The sequence below is a fragment of the Protomyctophum parallelum genome (assembly GCF_964188405.1).
Source record: "Protomyctophum parallelum genome assembly, chromosome: 6".
NCBI classification, from domain to species: domain Eukaryota; kingdom Metazoa; phylum Chordata; class Actinopteri; order Myctophiformes; family Myctophidae; genus Protomyctophum; species Protomyctophum parallelum.
In genome coordinates this window covers 32,696,998-32,718,714 of record NC_139701.1, presented here as the reverse complement: position 1 = coordinate 32,718,714, position 21,717 = coordinate 32,696,998, and the positions used below count along the sequence as shown (strand labels likewise).

The 21,717-nt window shown below is 39.9% G+C and overlaps 1 protein-coding gene across 1 annotated transcript; it reads left to right on the top strand.

Moving 5' to 3' along the window:
* Nucleotides 1-1,859: 1,859 nt before the first annotated feature.
* On the top strand, nucleotides 1,860-18,737 carry pomgnt1 (protein O-linked mannose N-acetylglucosaminyltransferase 1 (beta 1,2-)). Its single transcript, XM_083766525.1, has 21 exons — nucleotides 1,860-2,383; nucleotides 2,796-2,898; nucleotides 4,451-4,566; nucleotides 4,685-4,750; nucleotides 4,946-5,059; nucleotides 8,563-8,680; nucleotides 8,903-9,001; nucleotides 9,456-9,583; nucleotides 10,027-10,097; nucleotides 10,698-10,773; nucleotides 10,911-10,994; nucleotides 12,170-12,211; nucleotides 12,618-12,676; nucleotides 14,221-14,293; nucleotides 14,793-14,921; nucleotides 15,654-15,779; nucleotides 16,293-16,357; nucleotides 16,456-16,500; nucleotides 16,915-17,050; nucleotides 17,422-17,531; nucleotides 17,745-18,737. Exons 1-21 carry the CDS (start codon nucleotides 2,264-2,266, stop codon nucleotides 17,827-17,829), a joined length of 1,965 nt encoding a protein of 654 aa, XP_083622651.1. The 5' UTR covers nucleotides 1,860-2,263; the 3' UTR covers nucleotides 17,830-18,737.
* Nucleotides 18,738-21,717: the final 2,980 nt, after the last annotated feature.

Genomic DNA, 21,717 nt, shown 5'->3' with positions numbered 1-21,717 from the left:
GACCCACCTTTTTAAGAAAGCATTCTCTAACATGTTTGAATAGCAAACATTGTATAGCATTCGTGACAATGTAAAGCGCTTTATAAATAAAATGCATTATTATTATTATCATTAACATTACCCTAATAACAATTATTATTATTATTATTAAATATTATTATTATTTAGTATTATTAGTATTAGTATTATTATTATCCGTTTGCTGTCACTGTTAGATAGCTATGTATAATTTATACATTTACAATGTTGCAATATACAACTTTTTTCAACATTTGAATTTTTGAATGTTCATTGTAAAGATATTTGGTTTGGAGGGGCATCACCGCTATTCAGCATTATACATTTTTAATGATACAGTCAAAGTCCAACAAAGTTGTATCACTTACCATGGTGGCCTTCTTACTGATCACTCTTCTCTGCTGGAGTAGAATTCCTGCATGGCAGGAAGCTCAGTTCTGTGAGATGTTGCACTGCACAATAACAAAAAAGATGTACTGTAGGCCTATAAGAAAATAAAGTTATGTCCCAACCAATATTTACAGTGTTTGCCAAGTGCTTGCTCATAGGGGAATTAGTGGGTCTCTTTAAGAGTATGGTCTTGACCTGATCTAAGCATTAGTGCATATTTTGGAAAAATGTGTGTATTTGAATAGTAAACTGTAATGCAAGATAAGATAGCTTCCATCTATGTAATTTAGTGTGTATAATGTAAGAATCACTTAAAGCTTCACTACGTAACCTTTTTAATTCATAAAAAGTAATTTTTCCCAATCTGTATGGTATATGTTCTGCCCTTACTATACGTTGGTGTAGTCTGTATGGCTTGGCAGACAGCTAACAAAGTTCCCAATAAAGCTCCAAAAGGCATGACTTGATTTAGGTTCTTTACTGGTGAATAAATTGTAAAACTGCAATACAGAAAAAATAGAAAACACAACATTGTGTCATATACTGTAAAATCATAAACCAAACATAGTTATTTGTATGCATCATACAAGATTACAAAAAGAAAATGTTGTACTCAACAACTTATAAGTATGTTGCTTTAAGAGCCAAGAAGTTTAACAAAAAACACACAAACTTACAGACTTATCCTATCCAAGGCCTGATAGAAAGGGTTCTCAACATGCAGTGAGAGAGGCTGCTCTTGACAGTGAGCTCACTGAGCTGGCTTGAACTGAACTGACTCTGACCAAACTAATCACCTCATAACTACCCTTGTGAAGCTACCAGGTGAGGAGAATTACTAATTAAGCAAAAGAACATTGGTCTCCATTACACATAGGGCCTACTAGGTGAAAGGTGAACTACCTAGAAAAGTAAACAGCACAATACAACTTATTCAATATAGGGATGGTTGTATTTTTTCTCCCTGTTTGACATTATATTGTGCCAAAGGTCATGTCTCAACGAATTGTGACTTGATGGTCAAAATTAAATGTATCCCCCGAGCAAGCAGGCAGGCTAGTCTATTAGCTCAATGGCAATCAATCAATCAATCAATCAATCAATCAATCAATCAATCAATCAATCAATCAATCAATCAATCAATCAATCAATCAATCAATCAATCAATCAATCAATCAATCAATCAATCAATCAATCAATCAATCAATCAATCAATCAATCACTCATTCATGGTGAATGCCCTCCACATATCCTAACTGTACCATTAAACCATGGATGATTAATAATTTAAACAACACCCATGTGCCTACTATAGCACCTAAAAAGTAACCAATGTGGTTTGAGAGCCTCTCGACATAGAGTGCTTATAGCTCTGTTTTAATTCTATGAAAAAGACAACATTATGACCACGCGACCGCTGATTATGACGTATTTTCAACGCGCCGGAAACTTGGAGCATGTAGCAAGAAACCAAGAAGGCTAGAAAGCTTGCTGTGGAAGCATTTTATCTAGGCTTGTTGACATTTCTATGGGTTCTCCTATAAGCAGTATGTTACTCGTGGTGCAGAGGCTACGTCCGTTTATTTAACTGGATTAGAAAACCGGCAGTTACTAATATGTTCGAGTTTGACCATGGATCTGTTCGCTAAAATATGTGGCTAGCAGCCTAGCTCCTCCTCCACCAACAACAACATAGCGTGCTGTATGTATTGTTTTGCAGATGACAACAATGTGAACGACACGGGGTTGTGACAGCCACACAATACACATCGCTGCTTCAGTGCATGCACTGTGGTGGCCACGTTCTTGGTCACAGCAGGGGGTGAAGGAGGACAGGTCAGGCAGAGTCCCCGGGATGGACACTTGGACCCCGAATCCTCGAGCGAAGCCTTTCATTCCTCGCCAGCAACGAAGCCTGTACCTCACCTGGAAATACAAACTGACCAACAAACGGTCGATCCGGCGGTTCTGCCAGGTCTGTAGCAGCAACGCACACACCTTTTGTGTGGTGTTTATTTTTTGCACAGGACAAGCCTACGTGGTTAACGCAAGAGATTGTACAAATGGCACCATTGATTGCTTAATGTGTGTAGAGTCTGTACACCCTCTTGTTAATCCCGAAGGGTCCATTTGATATCAATCATTTAGCAGCCCCCCCCCCCCCTGGAACCACTACACTACTGCCTTGATTTGCTTGGTTGCGTTGATCATTATCAGAGTTACAAATCCATCAATTTAACACTGAGTGTATGGCTGTATGTTAATTTCAGTAAATTACCTTCTGCGGTTTGACGTATGAAAAAAAAGTGATTTATCTAGCCACATAGACAAGTAATTTAAAAGTAATATTAATCTGCTTTAAATATGTTTGTCATTATACTTTGCAGGCAGGTGCTGTTCTATTTTTATTAGTTACCGTCATCGTTAACATCAAGCTCATCTTGGACACAAGAAGAGTGGCCAGTGAAGAAGAGGCAGTCCAGGAGTATGGTGAGACAGGCTTTGATTGATTGATTGAAATATTTATTAACAGTTTGCAGAATTACAGTACATTTCAAGCACAAACTCAATACAAAGACTGTTAACTGAGTGGACGACCCAATTAAGCATTACACTTACACCCCTTACAAGAGGGCAGTTTTCTTTTGATTTAATCTTATTCAATTGAAAGGGGGGAGGGGGTCATCATTTTCTTCTATGTACAGAGGTGATTTTAACTCCCCCTTTGGTGTCCTGAAAGATGACATTTCAGGCCTGTTTTGAAGGAAGCCCGTGATCCACAGGTTTTAAAAATGTTGATTGAATGTCAATTTGATCGCCTGTTAGTACTGAGGGGGTTGGGGCAATCACCAAGTTCTACCTGACTTTCTGAAAGCCAGGGTATATGACTGACTTTCATAATGACACTAGATTCATTCATTCAATCAGTGGTTTAAGGCCCCGTTTAGACTGGCAGCCAAATTCAGCCTAAATCAGATTTTTGCCATATCCAGATTGGAATCTGATTTGTTTTATGAAGTCTGAACTCTAAACTATCTCCATCTACAGTGACACTAACATTTGTTTGTCATTATTAGTATATAACTATTATGACCCTAGTTTTGCTTTACTGTCATTTTCATACACATGTTCAGAAGGCATGGTGGCACCTCTTTACACTAAAATTCAATGTACCACTAAATAAAATAACTGATTATCACCAGCAGATGGCAGCAGTGTCTAATGTTTAGTTGCTCCAGCCCTGAGGAAGCCTCATACTGGTGCAATATAATAACTCATTTTACTCTAACAGTATGAGGAAGTGTGTATTCATTGTTTTAGCAACTGACGAAGGTCCCAGGACTGAAATGTTTGCTTGCTAATTTTAACTCACTATGAGCACAGAGCACTTTATTATAAACATAACAAATAAATGCTATTCTTCTCAGTCTGCAGTGAGCAGTCTTTTTATCTGCCAGTTTTTGAAACTACAGCACCTGCAGTTAACCTGAAACAAAGGACAGAGAAAGGTGCAACAGTTTCCCCTGTACTTTGTTTGAGCAACAATCCTGAATTAAACATTATATTTGTTCCATTTGCCACTCAGAAATATGTCAAAGCATTATCACTTTCCAGTATAGACCAAAGGTTCCATATGCACAATTTCAGGGATGCAACCCATATTTGTGCTAGTTTTCTCTGTTTAGTAATTCAGTAGGTAATTTATAGTTGGATTGCAACATTTTATTTTTGTGTCGTCCATATGTGCTTTCCAGCTGAGCCTATTGTCTATTGTGATTCCCCCAAAAATGTGTTCATAGACTCGTTCTATTTCGATCCCATTGTTTGATTGCTAGTTTAGCTGCCTGGTATGCAGATTTATTTTGTTGGAGAAGATGATATATTTGGTTTTGGAGTGGTTCAATGGCAGTTTATTGACGTCATACCAGTATTTGAGGATCTCTAGTTCCCTTTCCACTGCATGCAGCAAAATTACTTTGCTGCTGCCAGTGGATTCCGTTATAATACGTTGATGTCTAATTTGAATCTAATGTTCTTACAGAGGATGCGATGCCCAACATGGAGACACCACGCAGGCCGGCCGGTGGACGCAAGGCTCTTGACATTGAGGTTTACTCTAGCCGTTCCAAGGTGTATGTGGCGGTGGATGGCACCACTGTGAGTCTGATTTATCCATCAAGTTATTTTAATGTTGGATATTACATTTGGACAAAAAATAGAATATGTTGCAGCACAACAAAAAACATAGTGAAAGTAAAATATTCTTTTGTCATAGGTGCTGGAGGATGACATGCGGGAACAGGGCAGAGGCATTCATGTAATCGTTCTCAACCAGGCTTCTGTAAGCATCCATGTAGCCCTGAATTTCTTGTTTGCGTTTCTTTTTTCCCCAACGAGATGACTCATATATTTATTCTTGTGTACTTTTTATAATCTAGTCCACCCATCTATGTATTATGGCCTCCATCTTTGCCTTTGTCTTATATTGCTTTACAGCCTGTAACTGTGTTTTTGTGTGTGTATTTCTCTTCCACAGGGCCATGTGATGGCCAAGAGGATCTTTGACACCTACTCTCCCCATGAGGATGAAGCTATGATCCTCTTCCTCAACATGGTGACCCGGGGACGTGTCCTCATCTTCACTATCAAGGTCAGTCACTTTTCATGTAGTCTTGTGATTTAGTAAGAATGGAAATGTTCTTTACATGCTACTTTGTACAGTACATGCTGTCTGTCTCTTCTTTGGTTGTAATTTGCCCCGCCTCAATAGTTTTCCCAGTGGTATGTTTTGTCTGCAAACCTTGATAAGGCAGTTTTATAATTTTTTGATTGATTGATTGAAATATTTATTAACAGTTTGTAGAATTTACAGTACACTTTAAGCACAAACTCAATACAAAGACTGTTAACTGTGAGTGGACGACCCAATTAAGCATTACACTTGTTTACAACAGGGTCCACATTGTTCAATTCATCAAAACATTTAGAGACATACAAATAGACACTTCTATGTAGCTAAAGAACAGAACAGGAATTCATCATATAGGAAGCAAAAAGGGAAAAGATACATATACAGTGAGGGGAAATGGGGCGGGGGGGGGGGATTCAGATTTTACAGAGGCCAGTTTCGAATTGCAGCCATCCGTAGGTGCCCTTTGAGATCGGTTTTGAAGGAGTCAAGGGATTCACATGTCTTAATGACATGACATTCATTTGTAAGTAGTATGCCTTTGTAAGAACAGGAATACTCCCTGAACTCACAAGTTTTAACTAAGAAGTCTTATGTTGTAGCACAAGATCAGTAAAACACAATTCTTGAACTGAAAAAAGTTTGACGTGAGTTGCATGGTTTTATTTTTTAGTTGAAGATGCATAATGTTGTACGACTCTACAATATGGCATGTATAAAGTTCATAGGCTGTAATTAACCTCATGGAGTTTTCAGATTTTTAATTGTGACACAAGACCAACCTGGCTAGCCTCTAATGAATCAGTGGAATCATATTTCAAATCGAGACCAAATGAGACCATCATTTCAGTAATTATGTTCAGACTACAGAGTCACATTTTGTGGCTTCTGCAGTGGATTCATGTGTCATGTGTTCATTCAGGTAGAGCACTCACCTTTCTTTTTTTTGTTATCAAATGTTTTTTATTTTAAGACAAAAATCACAATAAGACACGTTAACATCATAAATGACTTAAAGAAAACAAAACACATATAAAACAACACATAACAGCAAAAGCAAGGAACATAAAAACAAAAACAAACAATCCCACCCACCCCTCCCCCCCGAGACCAAAGATGCCACAAAATGTCATTACTCCTACTACTGTGCAATGGAAACAAAAAATAAATAAATAATGATAATAATAATGATTAAACCATGCCCTTAACCAAATCTGCAATACCAGACCAAATCTCAATGTTTTCCTCTTTTGCACCATGCAATCTTGCTGTAGACATTTCTAGATAAATGATATCCAGAAAGGTCAAAGCCCATTGGCGAAATGACAATGTATGAGGCGGTTTCCAGTGCGAAGCAACCATCTTCTTTGCGGCCGTTACGCCAGCAAAGAAGACACGAATACGGGTGTTATTTAATGGCAACTGGGATACATCATTTAATAAGAATAGAGATGGGGAGGGTGTGATGTTAACTTGTAGAATAGTCGAAAGGTTAGTAGCAACCAAATTCCAAAATGTGAGGACACTCGGACACTCCCACACCATATGAAAGAATGTACCTATGGTGTTTGAAGTGCAGAAAGTGCAGTTGTGATTATTTAAAATCCGCATAGCACACAATCTACGGGGGGTTAAGTATGTCCTATGAACAAAATTTTGATGAATTTGTTGATCAGGATTCCTAGAAGACAGGACAACATTAGACCACACTGTATCCCAGCTCCAATCTGGATCTAGATTTGGTATGTCATTCCTCCATACAGTATCGACAAGCAAGGTCCCATAACTAGATTCTAATAAATAATCATACAATACGGAAACAAAACCTCTTGACCTAACATCACAGATAAGTCTATGCAAAGGGTGCATTGCAAGGGGGGTCTGCCATGGCACCCCATATGTCCTCATGGCAGTTCTCAATTGTAAATAGAAAAAAAAAGAGTTACCAGGCAAGTTAAAAATATCACATAAATTCTGGAAAGAACGTAAAAATCAAATAAATCACCCAAAGTATGAATCCCCTTGGAACTCCATCTGGGAAAACGAATAGGACGATTGTCCAAAAGCAAACCATCATAGTTGAACACTGGGGAAAACGAATTCCATTTCAAATCAATCTTGCGCAGTTTTTCAGCCGCTCTCCACACTGTTACTAACTGAGAAATGATTGGCCCAAAGCGAACTTTGCATTGATTATTCGTTATGTTTGAATAGATCAGATCTCTCAATTCAACAGGATGAACCAAACTCTCCTCAAGCTCTCGCCAACAAACCTTTATAGTTGAGTCGAAATATCTTAAAATGGGGCGAAGAGTGAAAGCCCAATAATATAATTTGAAGTTAGGCAACGAGAGACCACCATCAGCTCTGGCCCGCTGTAACAAGGGAAGTTTGAGACGTGGGCTTTGATTGATTGATTGAAATATTTATTAACAGTTTGTAGAATTTACAGTACATTTTAAGCACAAACTCAATACAAAGACTGTTAACTGTGAGTGGACGACCCAATTAAGCATTACACTTGTTTACAACAGGGTCCACATTATTCAATTCATCAAAACATTTAGAGACATACAAATAGACACTTCTATGTAGCTAAAGAACAGAACAGGAATTCATCATATAGGAAGCAAAAAGGGAAAAGATACATATACAGTGAGTGGAAATGGGGTGGGGGGGATTCAGATTTTACAGAGGCCAGTTTCGAATTGCAGCCATCCGTAGGTGCCCTTTTTAGAGCGGTTTTGAAGGAGTCAAGGGATTCACATGTCTTAATGACTGTTGGTAGGGCGTTCCACATTTTGGTGGCATAGGGCGTTTCCTATTCCACACAAATTTAGATATAGCAGAATGAATCTTAGTCCAATACTGTGCTGGCGGTGGCAGTGGGAGCGTAGAACTCACAAAATTAACCCTAGGGAGGACATTCATCTTTATGATTGATACTCGAGCTCGAAGAGAGTTGGGCAATGTCTAAATCAAGACAAATTTTGTTCAAAGTGTCATTATAATTGTTTTTAACAGTAGCTTGAAGAGACGGGAACACATCTATGCCAAGATATTTAAATTTGTTCACTACTGGGATTATGGGAGGCAGAACAACAGATCTCATCTCCTCATTTAGTGGCAAAAGGGCTGACTTTGTCCAATTGATTTTGTAGCCTGAGATGGCACTGAACTGATCAAAAATCTTAAGAATGTGTGTAATTGACTGTGGAGCATTCTCAATAAACAGCAGGATGTCGTCCGCATATAAAGAAATACGATGTTGTGTGTTGTTAACTGAGATAGGTGTGATCGAGCACTCACCTTTCTGTGTTCTGGTTCTGTGTTTGATCCCAAGTACATCCAACTTGGCGTATGAGTAGCACCATAGCAATCCTATAGACGCCCTTTCCTGGCCGATAACCCTGAACCCTAAACCTAATTACTTACAATACAGTACCTGTTTGTTTTTTGGGCAGGATGAGGGCACATTTCACCTTAAGGATGTTGCTAAGAACCTACTGAAGGGCCTGGGCAGCCAGGCGTCACTCAACCTTGGCTGGAGGGACATGTGGACTCTGGTGGTGAAGAAAGGAGGTAGAGGAACAAACTTACTTACTTAGATAATTATTTCGAGTGTGCCACCATCCAGGAAGTTGCTTGTTTTTTTGTTATGATGTTTTCACTATAGCTTAGTCTTTTTCAAGCAGTCATTCACACACTGTTGAATGTAATGCACAATCTATGTAAAGCCCCTTGAATAAAGGCGCTATATATATGCACCATTTACCATTTGTTTGTGTGTGTGCGTGCATGCAGGTCAAGTATATGGAGAGAAGCACTCCAAGTCTCCTACGCTTTCTACCTGGGGAGACCCTGTACTCTTGAAGACCGAGGTGCAGCTGACTGCCTCTGAAGGTACGTTCAAGTCACGCCTATTTCTTACATGTCTTAAAAAAAGATTACTTTATTTAATAAAAATATAAAATGCACATCGAACGAAAAACATCCATGCGTTCCTATGCTCTTACCTCATTTACTGCTAGATTTATTTCTTGCTGCATTTAGCCCTTGCCATGTCTTTTCAGAGCATACTTTTATTTTGAAGACCAAAAACTCACAGGCCGTGTACTGGAAGTATAAAAACGGCTGTGTAATGTGTCCCGCCAATGTATTTTGTCTTCTTTTTTCTAAAAACATATGTGTATTTTTCTTTACAACATAGTATTTTCAAAGCAATTATTCACATATAGTTTTCCCCATACACCCACATGGCAGCACAAACACTAAACAAAATATTCAAAGAAACATCAGGATATGTTCATGAATACAAAGCAAAAAAAAAACCCAAATGTGATATGAACTGGTACAGAGGCAGAGTGCCACTGGGCAGACACGGAGCTGAACAGACGACGGAAGCTCTTCTGCAGCAAAGTGGAGGGCTACGGCAGCATCTGCAGCTGCAAAGACCCTGCTCCCATCGAGTTCAACCCTGACCCTGTAAGACAGCCACTTCAGTTCTCACTGCTTCAGCTCTTCTCTAGTTTATTCATTGATCTTAAATGTCATTCTAATGGTAAAAAAGAAAAAAACAAACCACATAAACTACAGTACATAAACGAATTAACTGTTATGAAACATCAAATTACATTGACATTGTGCTTTTTGCGCCCAATTGTCACCCAATGGTAGTTAACATTTTCGTTGCTATCTACGTTTATAAACATCGCTAGGCTATCGGTACCTACTGGTGCTATCTACGCGTATGTTCGTAGAGTAGACAACCGTATACTCCATATATGAAAGCAGCGACTGTCTATTTACCTTTAGGTGTGCGTATGCTACCACCTATCTGCACAGAAAAAGTTAAAGAAACCTATACCAAGTTATACTACTTGTTTATAGCTAATATAATATTCCAATTCTCATCTTTATTATTCCAGCTACCCAACAATAATGTCTTCAACGTCCCTGTGGCTGTTATCGCAGGGAACAGACCCAACTATCTTTATAGGTAAGGGTGTGAAAATGATTGTGATAAGATAATTAAAATGTTTGATTGAATAACGAACCAGATTTTTATTTTGGTCCGGTGTAACCATGAACGTCTATCTTAATGAATATAGAATAATGGTTACATTGTTCCACTTATCCTGAATGTTATCCATTTGTACAAATTTGTACCCTCCCTGCATTAAATGAACACTCACAATTTTACTGAGAGTAGACTTTAGGGTTTGAAACTTGTGTAAAGCTCTCAGCATATGAAAATGGTTTGGGGAAGACATGTACAGTATTTTGTTGTATTGTATTTTATGGCATATAGGGAGATGAAACAATTGGCACAAGATTTTATTCATTTGGAAATGGCAATAAAGTATGAGACTTGTTAATGATTAGTGAATTTGGGTACTCGACATTGCCACTGTTTGAGTGCCATAGGGGGTCAAAAAGTTCTGGAGAAAGCCAAATACTTTTACTAATCTATAATATAATGTGCAGTCAACATTTCCCATGCACTCCCTGCTTGGTGTCATTGAATAAATGCTATGGTGAAAGCAATATCATCCAATATCAATATAATAATCCCTAAGGGTTCTTCCTCTGTGTTCAGAATGCTGCGGTCACTTCTTTCAGCTCATGGCGTCAACCCACAGATGATCACGGTCTTCATCGATGGATACTATGAGGTACAGGGTGTTTTCCTCTTGTTTCCCATGTTTGTTTTTGTAAACTAAATGTTCATAATCGTGTGTGTGCGTGCGTGTGTGTGTGTGTGTGTGTGTGTGTGTGTGTGTGTGTGTGCGTGTGCGTGTGCGCGCCACAGGAGCCTATGGATGTAGTGGAACTGTTTGGACTGAAGGGAGTTCAGCACACACCCATTAGCATCAAGAATGCCAGAGTGTCCCAGGTAATCAACAGTTCACCCCACTCTCAAGGTTGAACACTTGAGCAGACAATGATGTCGCCTACATAGTCCAACTGACGTCGACCCCACACTTTGTTTAGACAACGTAGGCAATAACAACAAGATGACATTATTCAGAATTTGTGCCTGTGAGTGTTCACACTGCCCGAAGAAAGTTCAGACGGAATCATGTGTGATTGGTTAGATGTGGCTGTGATATATTTATGAGGTCTGTGATATATTTAGTTTTGTTTCTGCATTCTATCCAACGTTTCATTCTGCCAGCAGTGAAAGCAGTGATAGTTTTGAAGAGACGTTGGCTGTGAAGGTTAGGAGGAAATGCTAGTGTCGCACGCTAACCTCCAGGAGAGGTCCAAACACCTTTGTAATCCCTGGCTGAGTGACCATGCAAAAATACAACCTTGTCTCAAGAAATGGCGAAATCTCTGCACCTCTGTGACTGTTTCACACAGTGAGTCGTAGGGAGAGCCAGCTGTTAAAACCACCTGTTCCAGCGCTCGCTTTACACAAGGCTTCAGTGGCTCAAGAGAATGACGGAGCGAGCCGTGATGAGGCTAGGCAGATTCTTTGAGCTATAGGGGCAGATTTTCAGTCCGAGTTGGCAGGGAGTGCCGTTCAAAACTGTTCTTTGTCCTCCCTAGACTTTCTTCTGACCGACAAGCCTTTCCTAAACCTAAAAAGGTTATTGTTCAGTTGTAGTATGTTGCTGCCATTAAATGTAATTGCTTGTAATTTGGACTGAGGCCGATTCTAAAAACGTCTAAATCCTGACCCAAGTTTTCTGAAAAACAAATATTTATAATTTTATATAGCAGCATCAAAAAAACTACTTTTTTAAAATACTGTGCTAAGTGTACGTACTGTACACTACAGAACACCAAAAGGGGTTCCGACCCAAAATGGGTTAAGTCTTCGAAAGACTTCCCACACAGTTTTGCAGTTGATTGCCGATACAAATGTAATTTCCGTTGCCGTAACAAATCGTTATTTCATGTTTGACTATAGGCATACTACAGCTCAAATGAAACAAATAACCACCAGATGAAGATGTTTTAACAGTTAAAAACAACTATGCCTAAAATGTAACCCTATATCAGTTTTGGAAACACCAACCTCACAAGCCTCCCAAGTTAACTCATCATCTCTTCCTCCTGTAGCACTACAAGGCCAGTCTGACTGCAACATTTAACCTACACCCAGTGAGTACTGCAATTGCTATTGATTTAAATTCTAATGATTGTCACAGCAAAACAAGGTACCTTGTATCTCCATATTTCAGCTTTTTAGATTTTTCTTGTTTCTTTCCCCCATAAATGACCTACATACAAAAGTGTCTGTAGAACAATAAAAAATGAACCGTTTTGGACAAACAAGGTTTCCACTCAACAGCAACGATATATAAGTGTGTAGCCTAGACATGTACTACTTTTGCCGTCTGTTGCCTAACAAGATCAAACCGTTTACAATATACAATTATTAAACGGTATACAATTATCATGTACACACCTTTTTTTTATACCACTATCTGACTAAGGACCAGATTTGGCAAAAATGTGTTAATATATATATATAAATATAAACGGGTGACTTATTTCTCTTAATCAGGAGGCCAGTTTTGCCATTGTCCTAGAAGAAGACCTGGACATCTCCATTGACTTCTTTAGGTAGGCTGCTCAACAATATGTACACAACATGGTGCATTTCTATCTGTATGTAAACACTGAGTTTGATTAAGATCATATTCTCATTTAGAGAAATAGGGTGGTGGAATTGTTGCACAGAGGTTGTACTAGTCTGATACACACTGGCTGAACCTTTCTATCTAGGCTGTAGTCTTCTTGTACAGAGGGAACTCATCAGGTTCATTGGAATAGTTCTGAATTCAGTATTTAGTTGTATTTTGAAACTGCAGTTCACTTGTTGAGGGTGAGGGTCACTTTTATTCTTGTGTATTATTTCTTCATGTGCAGCTCTATATGATTAACTATTGAATTGGCGTTTATATTAAAATGTATTATTGTAATATATACATGTGTATGCATGTTCTGATATCAAGAGTACATCCAGACCCCAACTTTGTCATTAACATGAAGTTCAAAACATTGTTGACCACGTGATCGCCACCAGGTGGCAGTAAATGCACAGCTGTGGAGCCCACATCAGCTCTGCTATGAACTTCAGTTTCCCTTTGTTTGACAGCCACGGCTTTGAAATGGATTTGTTGCTGTAAATGTGCCAGCTCCCCCGCTGGGACGCACGCCCTTTTTGAAGCATTGACTTCAAATGGTTCCCAATCGTTCCCAGCTGTCGGCTGGCTTAGTTTTAATGCCAGTTTGCCTCGGTAAACATGCTCTCTGAAATTAGTTTTAGACATTCAATTAAGGAGCAGCGAAATCCAAAGCTGGCCCTCCCGTGGCGGACGAGCCTTTTTCTTTCTTTTTTTCCCCCCGTTTGTTTATGGCTAAATGCATGGCTCGTCTACATCCACAGATGCGCATACCGGCACCAGAAGCATGTCAATTTGTTTTTTTGTAGTCTGGTATCGCCATCTGTTCATTGGGGGCACAAAGAGTTCAGGTAAAAGGTTAGCTCACAGTTTTAACGTTTTCTGGTCATTCGACCAGTGAGCATACAGTTCAAAAAGATTATCGAAATTGGCTCAAGACTTGTGTCACAGGTGTGCCTGTCTCCTTTTACTGTACTATACAATTATATCACACTATAAGCTCCATGCAACATCGTACTGCAAATTCCAGTGTTTTTTATTTGTTGAATACGCCATTGGCATTTTTACTGCAGTGTGGGTGTGTGTGTGTATATATGTGTATGTGTATATATATATATATATATATATATATATTACACATACAGTATACACACACAGTTTATATACATTTTCCTTTCCTTTTGCACCCATTCAATTATTTTCTAGTGTGCAGACTCACTTTGATGCTACTGTACTATACAGTAAAACAAATGCTACACAAAAAACATGATGATGATATGGTTGTAATTATTGATTTTGTGGTTATCTGGGCCAGACTGTCTACTCACGCCACGGAATAAAATGAATGACTTCTGTTGCGATGGTGATCCATCAATGATAATGGACATCTTTCCTGCTGCACTGAGACGGACGCCCGTTCATAATGGCAGTTATTGCTTTTGCTGCATGAACAGTGCAATGTTTCCTTGGTTGTCTTTTTAGTTTCCTGAGTCAGACCATCCACCTGTTGAGTGAAGACGACAGTCTGTACTGCATCTCAGCCTGGAACGACCAGGTCAGTGCCTACCGTCTGGATTTCTGAGCGTTTTAAGTAGGGCTGGTCAATTAACCTAGAATATGTTGAATGTCTCCAAACCGATATTTAAATGTTTTATAATTTTATAATATTGGGGCTTTTTCTGCCTTTATTAATAGATTGAAAGACGGTTGACAGGAAATGGGGACAGAGATGGGTGGGTCATGGGTGACACGCAGCAAAGGATCGGGAGGTTTACCAGCCTAGGTGCCCGGACCGCTAGGCCGGACCACATCTAAGTACACGACATGAGCAAATCATCCTTTGTTATGAATTGAATCACATCAGCCATGCTCACTGGCCAATTACAGGAACTGGAAGTTGGATCAATTTCACTTTCTGCCCAGAAATTGTTCTCACACTACGGGGGGGGGAAAGAGCTGGAAGTTGGTTGTGTTGCTCTTCTTGACCTAAATATCACCTTTACTCTGACTCTCTCAATCACCCATACCCATTACATATATTTTGTGTTGTCCAGGGTTACGAACACACTGCCGAGGACCCGGCCTTGCTGTACAGAGTGGAGAGTATGCCAGGACTGGGCTGGGTGCTAAAAAAGAGCCTTTACAAGGACGAACTGGAACCAAAGTGGCCCACGCCTGAAAAGGTATACATAGTGCATCTCTCTTGATACTGTTTATGATTTTGTGTTTGTTTTGCGTGTTTTGATTTGGGGTGGCATATAGAGGTAATTTATAACACTCACTCACTACCACAGAGGCCGGGTTTTGAGTCCTGGCAGCAGGCTTAGTTGGACACTCTGTTGGGCTCTACCTATGTACACACGCCATTTTGGAAAGAACTTGGGCCCCTTCCCTACTTCCTTCACAGGTGTTACCGGCTTACAGTTGATACTAATTAAGGCTCTGTTCAGTTCTGGTCAAACGTATGGGTGTGTCACTGAGAGTTATGGGGGTCCTTGAAATTAAAAAGTTTGAGAACCACTGCACAGTAAATGGAACAGAGCCATCATCAGTAACACCTGATGATACTACGTTTTTGACGTGGGTGGGAAGCCAGCCGGGGGTTGTGTCCTTGTTGCTACACTAGTGACTCCTAGGGGTTGGTCGCAGCACTGGTCCAGCGGGGAGGAGAACTGCCCAAGGGAGCGCAAAGCTTTGCACGCTTCACGTTCGCACGCTGCACGCTTGTAACGGCGTCGGATGACAAGTAGCAGCTCCATGTGTATCGTCTTGAGTGGCTGTCTACTCCCACGCTGGGGTTGGCAGCCACAGGGAATGCAATGCAGGGGTGCTTTGATAGCTAAAGTTGTGGGTAAAAGGACCATAAATGACCATAAAAACAATGCAGTGTGTGACTGTGTGTTGTCTTCCTGCAGCTGTGGGACTGGGACATGTGGATGAGAATGCCAGAGCAGAGGAAGGGCAGAGAATGCATCATCCCTGACGTGTCGCGCTCCTACCACTTTGGCATCATCGGACTCAACATGAATGGCTATTTCCATGTAATTGAAGTTCACAACACACATTTCAAGTCTAATGTTTTATCAGTATTTAACCCCCCCCCTCCAATCCATAAGCTCTTAAGACTTTAAGACTGGCTATTTTTGCTGAATGTTTGCCACAGAATAGGGACGCTAGGATTCAAGTGGATGAAACTCTGTGTATCACAAGCAATTCACAACAATTAGCAAAAGTCACCGTCCTCCCTCTAAAATCCAAGCGATCCAAAGAGCTGAGAGCTTGTAGATCGGCTATTTTTGGTGAAGATATTTGGCGTAGAGGAAAAGAAGAGCAGACAAATGGTGACAATAGCAAAAAAACATTAACACTGACAAATGACAATAGTGCTGTCAAACAAGTCTTTGAAGCTATCTATATGAATATATGTAATATATGTAGTGGGGGTCCCTGCTTCATCTCTCAGCTAAGGGGACCTTGGCATTTCAGGTGCTTACATTGAATATTGAACAGAACATAATTGTTAAGATTGCTGTCATTCCTGTCCCCTCTTACAGGAGGTATATTTCAAGAAACATAAATTCAACACTGTTCCCAACGTACAGATGAAGAAAGTGGACAGGTTTGTACACTCGGCAAGTCAGCATGTAACCAATTTTTTTAAACATCATTAACCATGAACTGGCTGATGCTGAAAAGATCTCATACTTTGGTCCTCAGCTTGAAGAAAGACGCCTATGAAGTGGAGATCCAGAATCTGCTGAAGTGAGTTGAATGCCTTTACAGTACATTCTGATGGGACACTAGCAGGAGCTCCTGAGCTCATGTATTTGCTGTCATGTACAGTATGACAAGTTATAAACGGAAAGAAATATAGTGTTGGAAACATGACGGCTTCCTGGCATGATCATACCAGATGCGTAGTGCATTATAATACATTTTTGATGATGTGATTTGATGTGATTATGATATGGCTTAGAATCCTTGCTGCCTTTACCCAAGGGAAAAATGTATAGCCTAATTAATCAATTATACTCTGAGATATTGGCACAGGTGACGCGTTTTGTGAAGACGTAAAGGCCAATTCGTGCTCCTCCTTTCCGAACTGTAGTTCGGAGAATCTGTACATCTGGGGTTGTGAGAAATCAAACAGTGACGGTATTGTGTTTAAATCTCCAGGGAGGCTGAGGTGTTGGACCACACTAAGAACCCGTGTGAGGACTCCTTCCTGCCAGACACTGAGGGGAAGACGTACGTCATGTACATCAAGATGGAGAGCGAAACGGACACCAACACCTGGACCGAGCTCGCTAAGGTAGACCAGCACAGAGAGGGAGGAGTTCATTCACTAGTTGAATCAATCAATTAGTCAGTCAGTCAATTAATCAAACATGAAAGGCACATCTCAACCCTGTTAAAATATTATAACATTTTCATATAGTGGCTTTTTCCAAAGCGCTTTAAAATGTGCATTATCCCAAATAACAAATTGAGAATAGTTATTTTCCAGAACGTCCCATTTAAAATGTTCTTAGTGTGACGTAGGTTTAGACACAACGTCGCATTACAGTCCAATTCAAAGGACTCCACAGCTCTAATAGCCATTTTAACCATGTGTTAACTTGCGTCGGTACTGTGAAGGACTATCATTCAAATACAGTACATCTTCTGCTCTCCACTCTCCAGTGCCTCCATGTTTGGGACCTGGATGTGCGGGGGTACCACAGAGGCCTGTGGCGGCTCTTCAGAAAAAGGAATCAGTTTCTGGTGGTGGCTGTCCCCATCTCCCCTTACTCGTAAGCATATGCATGTTTTCATTACAGATTGTCTTAAGGTACCACATAACCACAAAAGCAGAATACTGCTTTTGTATCAGCTGACAATAGTTATAATAACATAAGTACATCCAGTCTGTTAAATGTGTGTGCGTTCTCTGACTTCCTCTTCTTTTCAAATCTACTTCCTAATTTCTAATCCGTTCCATCCCTCTCTCTCTTGTCTTTGTCCAGAGAGAAGAAGCCAGCCAGCGTCACTCCTATTCACCTGGAGCCTCCCCCCAAAGAAGAAGGAGCACCACCAGTTGAGCAGATATAGTACACACACACACACACACACACACACACACACACACACAGTGAGCTCTTCTGCTGGAGTGAGCTCCTGTGCTGGATACGAGCTTAGACTTCTCCTGCCAACCTAGGCCTTAACAGCTCTTATTCTAATTTAACACCAAGAACCACTATACCGCCCTGCTTAGGGACATAAGAGTCAGACATTGGAGATTTTGGCACCCTGGGCATTGGGCAGACAAAACAACAAGATAATCTCAACTCATTGGTGGTACAGCATTATTTTCCACACGTGTGTGGACATGGCGCCTAAGCAGCTACAGTTCAAATGAATCACAGAACTGAAAGGATCGCCACTACCAATCTGCTGTGCCTACATGGTGGCCTTTGCAGCCCGGGCCTTGCCATTTATGGGAAACGTCCAGCCCAAACAGTGTGTAAAGTGGCTCATTCTTCACACGGTTGTATTGGCGGCACGAAGAAAAGGTTATAGGTTGAGATGGTGCGCCGCATGAAAGGGCTTTGGTTATCATTTATGGGACTTTGAAGGGTCTCCTTGATGACTGACGGATGATGTGGCTCCTCCCTTTCAATCAACACTAAGGGGCGAAGAGGAGAGGGAAGAATGATGTGGTTCACCTTCTCTGCAGGGTGGCCACACAAACACACTACAGTACATGGGCACTGGCTGCCTAAGAAAACTGCCCAACCAGAAAACAACTAGCTTTTGTTTGTTTTTAACTACTGAGTGCTTTGTCCATCCTGTACATAAAATGTAACTTATGTCTATTTATTTTTGTTGTATAGGTCAACTGGACATTTGTTTAGTTTCACTTAAGTTCATTTTGAGTCTTCGCTTTTCTTTTTTTTAAGATCAATGCTTTTTTTAAGAGACTAACGTTTACAGAAAGTGTATTAAAAATTGTATATACATTGCACATATATTTTTTGATGAAAAATAAAATGGCCATCTTATTTTTCAACATTAGATAATATTAAGCTAGAGCAAAGGAGTTTATACAACCCTGTGGGTTTTACTATTACTACTGCTTGGGTCTGTTGCCTCGGATCACTTTGGTGAAGAGAACTGGAGACTCAAACACTTGAACAAAACTATCAGAGAAACTGAGTGTTTGGCCAGGATGATCTGTTGGACCCATGTTGTCCGTTGTCATGGACTAGAACGTGTGGAATGTACGAACGTCCTCTGATTCTAGTCTAAAATATTTACATAGATGAGATCCAATGTCTTGCAGTGCTAGAAGCTCGCCTCATACTTATTAGCATCACAGTGTAATTTAAACTTTCCATATAACAGTGGGAGCAGCCAGACATCTACGTATTTCTTTTAGTTACACCATGACAGACTAGTCGACTACAAAATATGATTTGATTTTGTTCACTGGCCCTATATTGTTACTCATTGTCATGAGCCAGTGTTGATTTTGACGCAAATTTTGATTTAGTTTTAGTTATATTTCATTCAGTCATCTGAAATGTTTTAGTGGCATTCTTGTATTAGTCTACTAAATATAAGATTTTAGTCGACTAAATCTACAGTTGATTTTGTCGACTAAAATATATTTTTGGTGCCGTTATACAGGCAGATGTTACACAACCAAGCATAAAATGACTTGTCTTTTAGTTCTACTGGATCTCTTCTCCACCAGTCACTCCCTAACATTTTAGTCTAGTTTTTGTTGACGAAATAGTCAGTATATTTAGTCTTAGTTTTCAGACTATAATATTATAATTTTCGTCAACGGACATTTTTCGTCATAGTTTTACTCAACTAAATCAATACTGTCATGAACAAGTTTGTCTAAAATTTGACCAGGTAAGAATGTCACCTATAACATTGATACACTTGATACACAACCCACTGGCTACTAGCACTGCTAGAGGCTGACATCTTATTCCTCTTTTGTTTGTCTGGCAGAATTTCTCAACTTTCCACAAATCAGCTCTGGAACAGGGTAGTCTCGCTATTAGTTTCCCTGTTCTTCCTCTTAGATTGAAATTATGGTCCAGCCATTTCAAAGCTACCCTATTCAGTGTTTTAGTCAGTTTGAAACTTACCTATCAAATTAATTAATGGTTGTTAGGTTTCTTCAACTATCAGTATTTGGACTGTTTGTCATGTTTATTTCAAATTGTTAGCATTTTGTGTAATGGACTGGTAATGCAATACTGGACTTTCTAACTTCGATACAATATCTTTTAAAATATCGATATTCAGTACCACAGGGAAGACTTTCTAACTTCGATACAATATCTTTAAAAATATCTATTCAATACCGCAGGGCACTTTGGAAAGAGGGCATATTTATGTTTATTGCAGAGGGTGTTCTTTATATTTATTAAAGGCTGTGAGTGTTTTCGTTGCAAAACGATTCTCCACTTATCTCTGGTACTATAAGGGAACTATCGCACTTTTTTCTTTGTTTTTCCCCCTCTTTAGATGAAGCCTACATTGTCTAACACATCTTTAAATTAAGGAAAGATAATTAAGAGAGAGCATGGTATCAAAACCACTTACAGTGCAGTATTGTGCGGCCAATTGCCCAAGTTGAGTTGATTTGAAAATGAAGAAGCAAGTATCACCTTTGCATGGTAATCAATCAACATCTAGAGCAGATGTAGAATACGCACATTGACAGGCTGGGTGCTGGACTAAAAGAAACTTCAGTGGATTGGATGGAGCCCGCACACCATAGGTAATAGCAAAGACGTTCTTTATTTAAATACTGACAACGTTTCGATCTGTTTGATCTTCATCAGGTCAATCAACATCTACCTTATCATATTAGGGTTTTTTTTTCTTTTTTGCGTGAAGTTCTTACTTTTCTTTGTTTGGGTGAGTGCATGAGATACAGTGGAAGACTCATTGTCTGTCCAGCAGTAATATGGTTGATTTTATTTTTATGTGATGTGAATTCTATTGAGAGGTACATTGTATCTGATTAGGAAGATGATCCGAGGACGCCAATCTAAAGCAGTTTGATATGCGTATGAGTTTCTATATCTTTTATCATCCAAATAAATGAATAAAGATGTTCTTTTTCTAAACTGCCGTCCTGCTGCTCCTTCCCGAGGCCTTGGTGGCTTATCTAACTTAAATTATTCATGTTGATGGATGTATTATTAGTGCATATTATTCATGGTATAAAATAAACTTGAGGCCATTGTTATTCTTAGCTCAGATTTTGCTCACCCATAGCCTTGTGAATGCCTACAGATTTCCCAAGAGAGCGTCAGGCACGGCAATGTCGAGACGAAATGCGTGTGGCAAGGGAAATGCATGCAAATCTTCGTGGCTTGGTGAATTTCCGCAACCGCTTTGGTTGACCAAGGACAAACGCCCCTTCCTGTCCTATAGAGCTATATATCACCACATCATCTATTCTGCACTACATGGCTTCATACCCTTCTACATCTCCCCAGGCTGGACTCAGTCCAGATAGGTCGGGAACTCGATTTTCCTCAAAATCCAAAGGTCTGTGAAAAACAAAGTATCAGATCTACAAGCTCACAGATGCATTGTCGTTGTAGATCGGGCATTTTCAGTGAAGAGATTTGGTGAAAAAGGACAAAAAGTGGCGGACCAAGTATAAACCCCCAGGGGATTCCGGTCATTTAACCCATTTTGGACGGGAACCCGTTTTGGTGTTAGCACTATGTTATGCTTTAGCTATTGAAAAATAGCAGATCTACGAGCTTGTGGCGCGCTACAAGCTTGTAGGTCTGCTATTTTTGAAAACTGACATAGAAACATAGCTTTTTCCGAAAAATGTCAGGATGTAGAAGACATTTTTAGAATCTGATCTCAGGTCAACACCATTGCAGACTTTTCGAGGCTGCTCTGTCTAGCAAAAGATGAAACCACATCACAAAAGTGAAGTTACTCAAATCA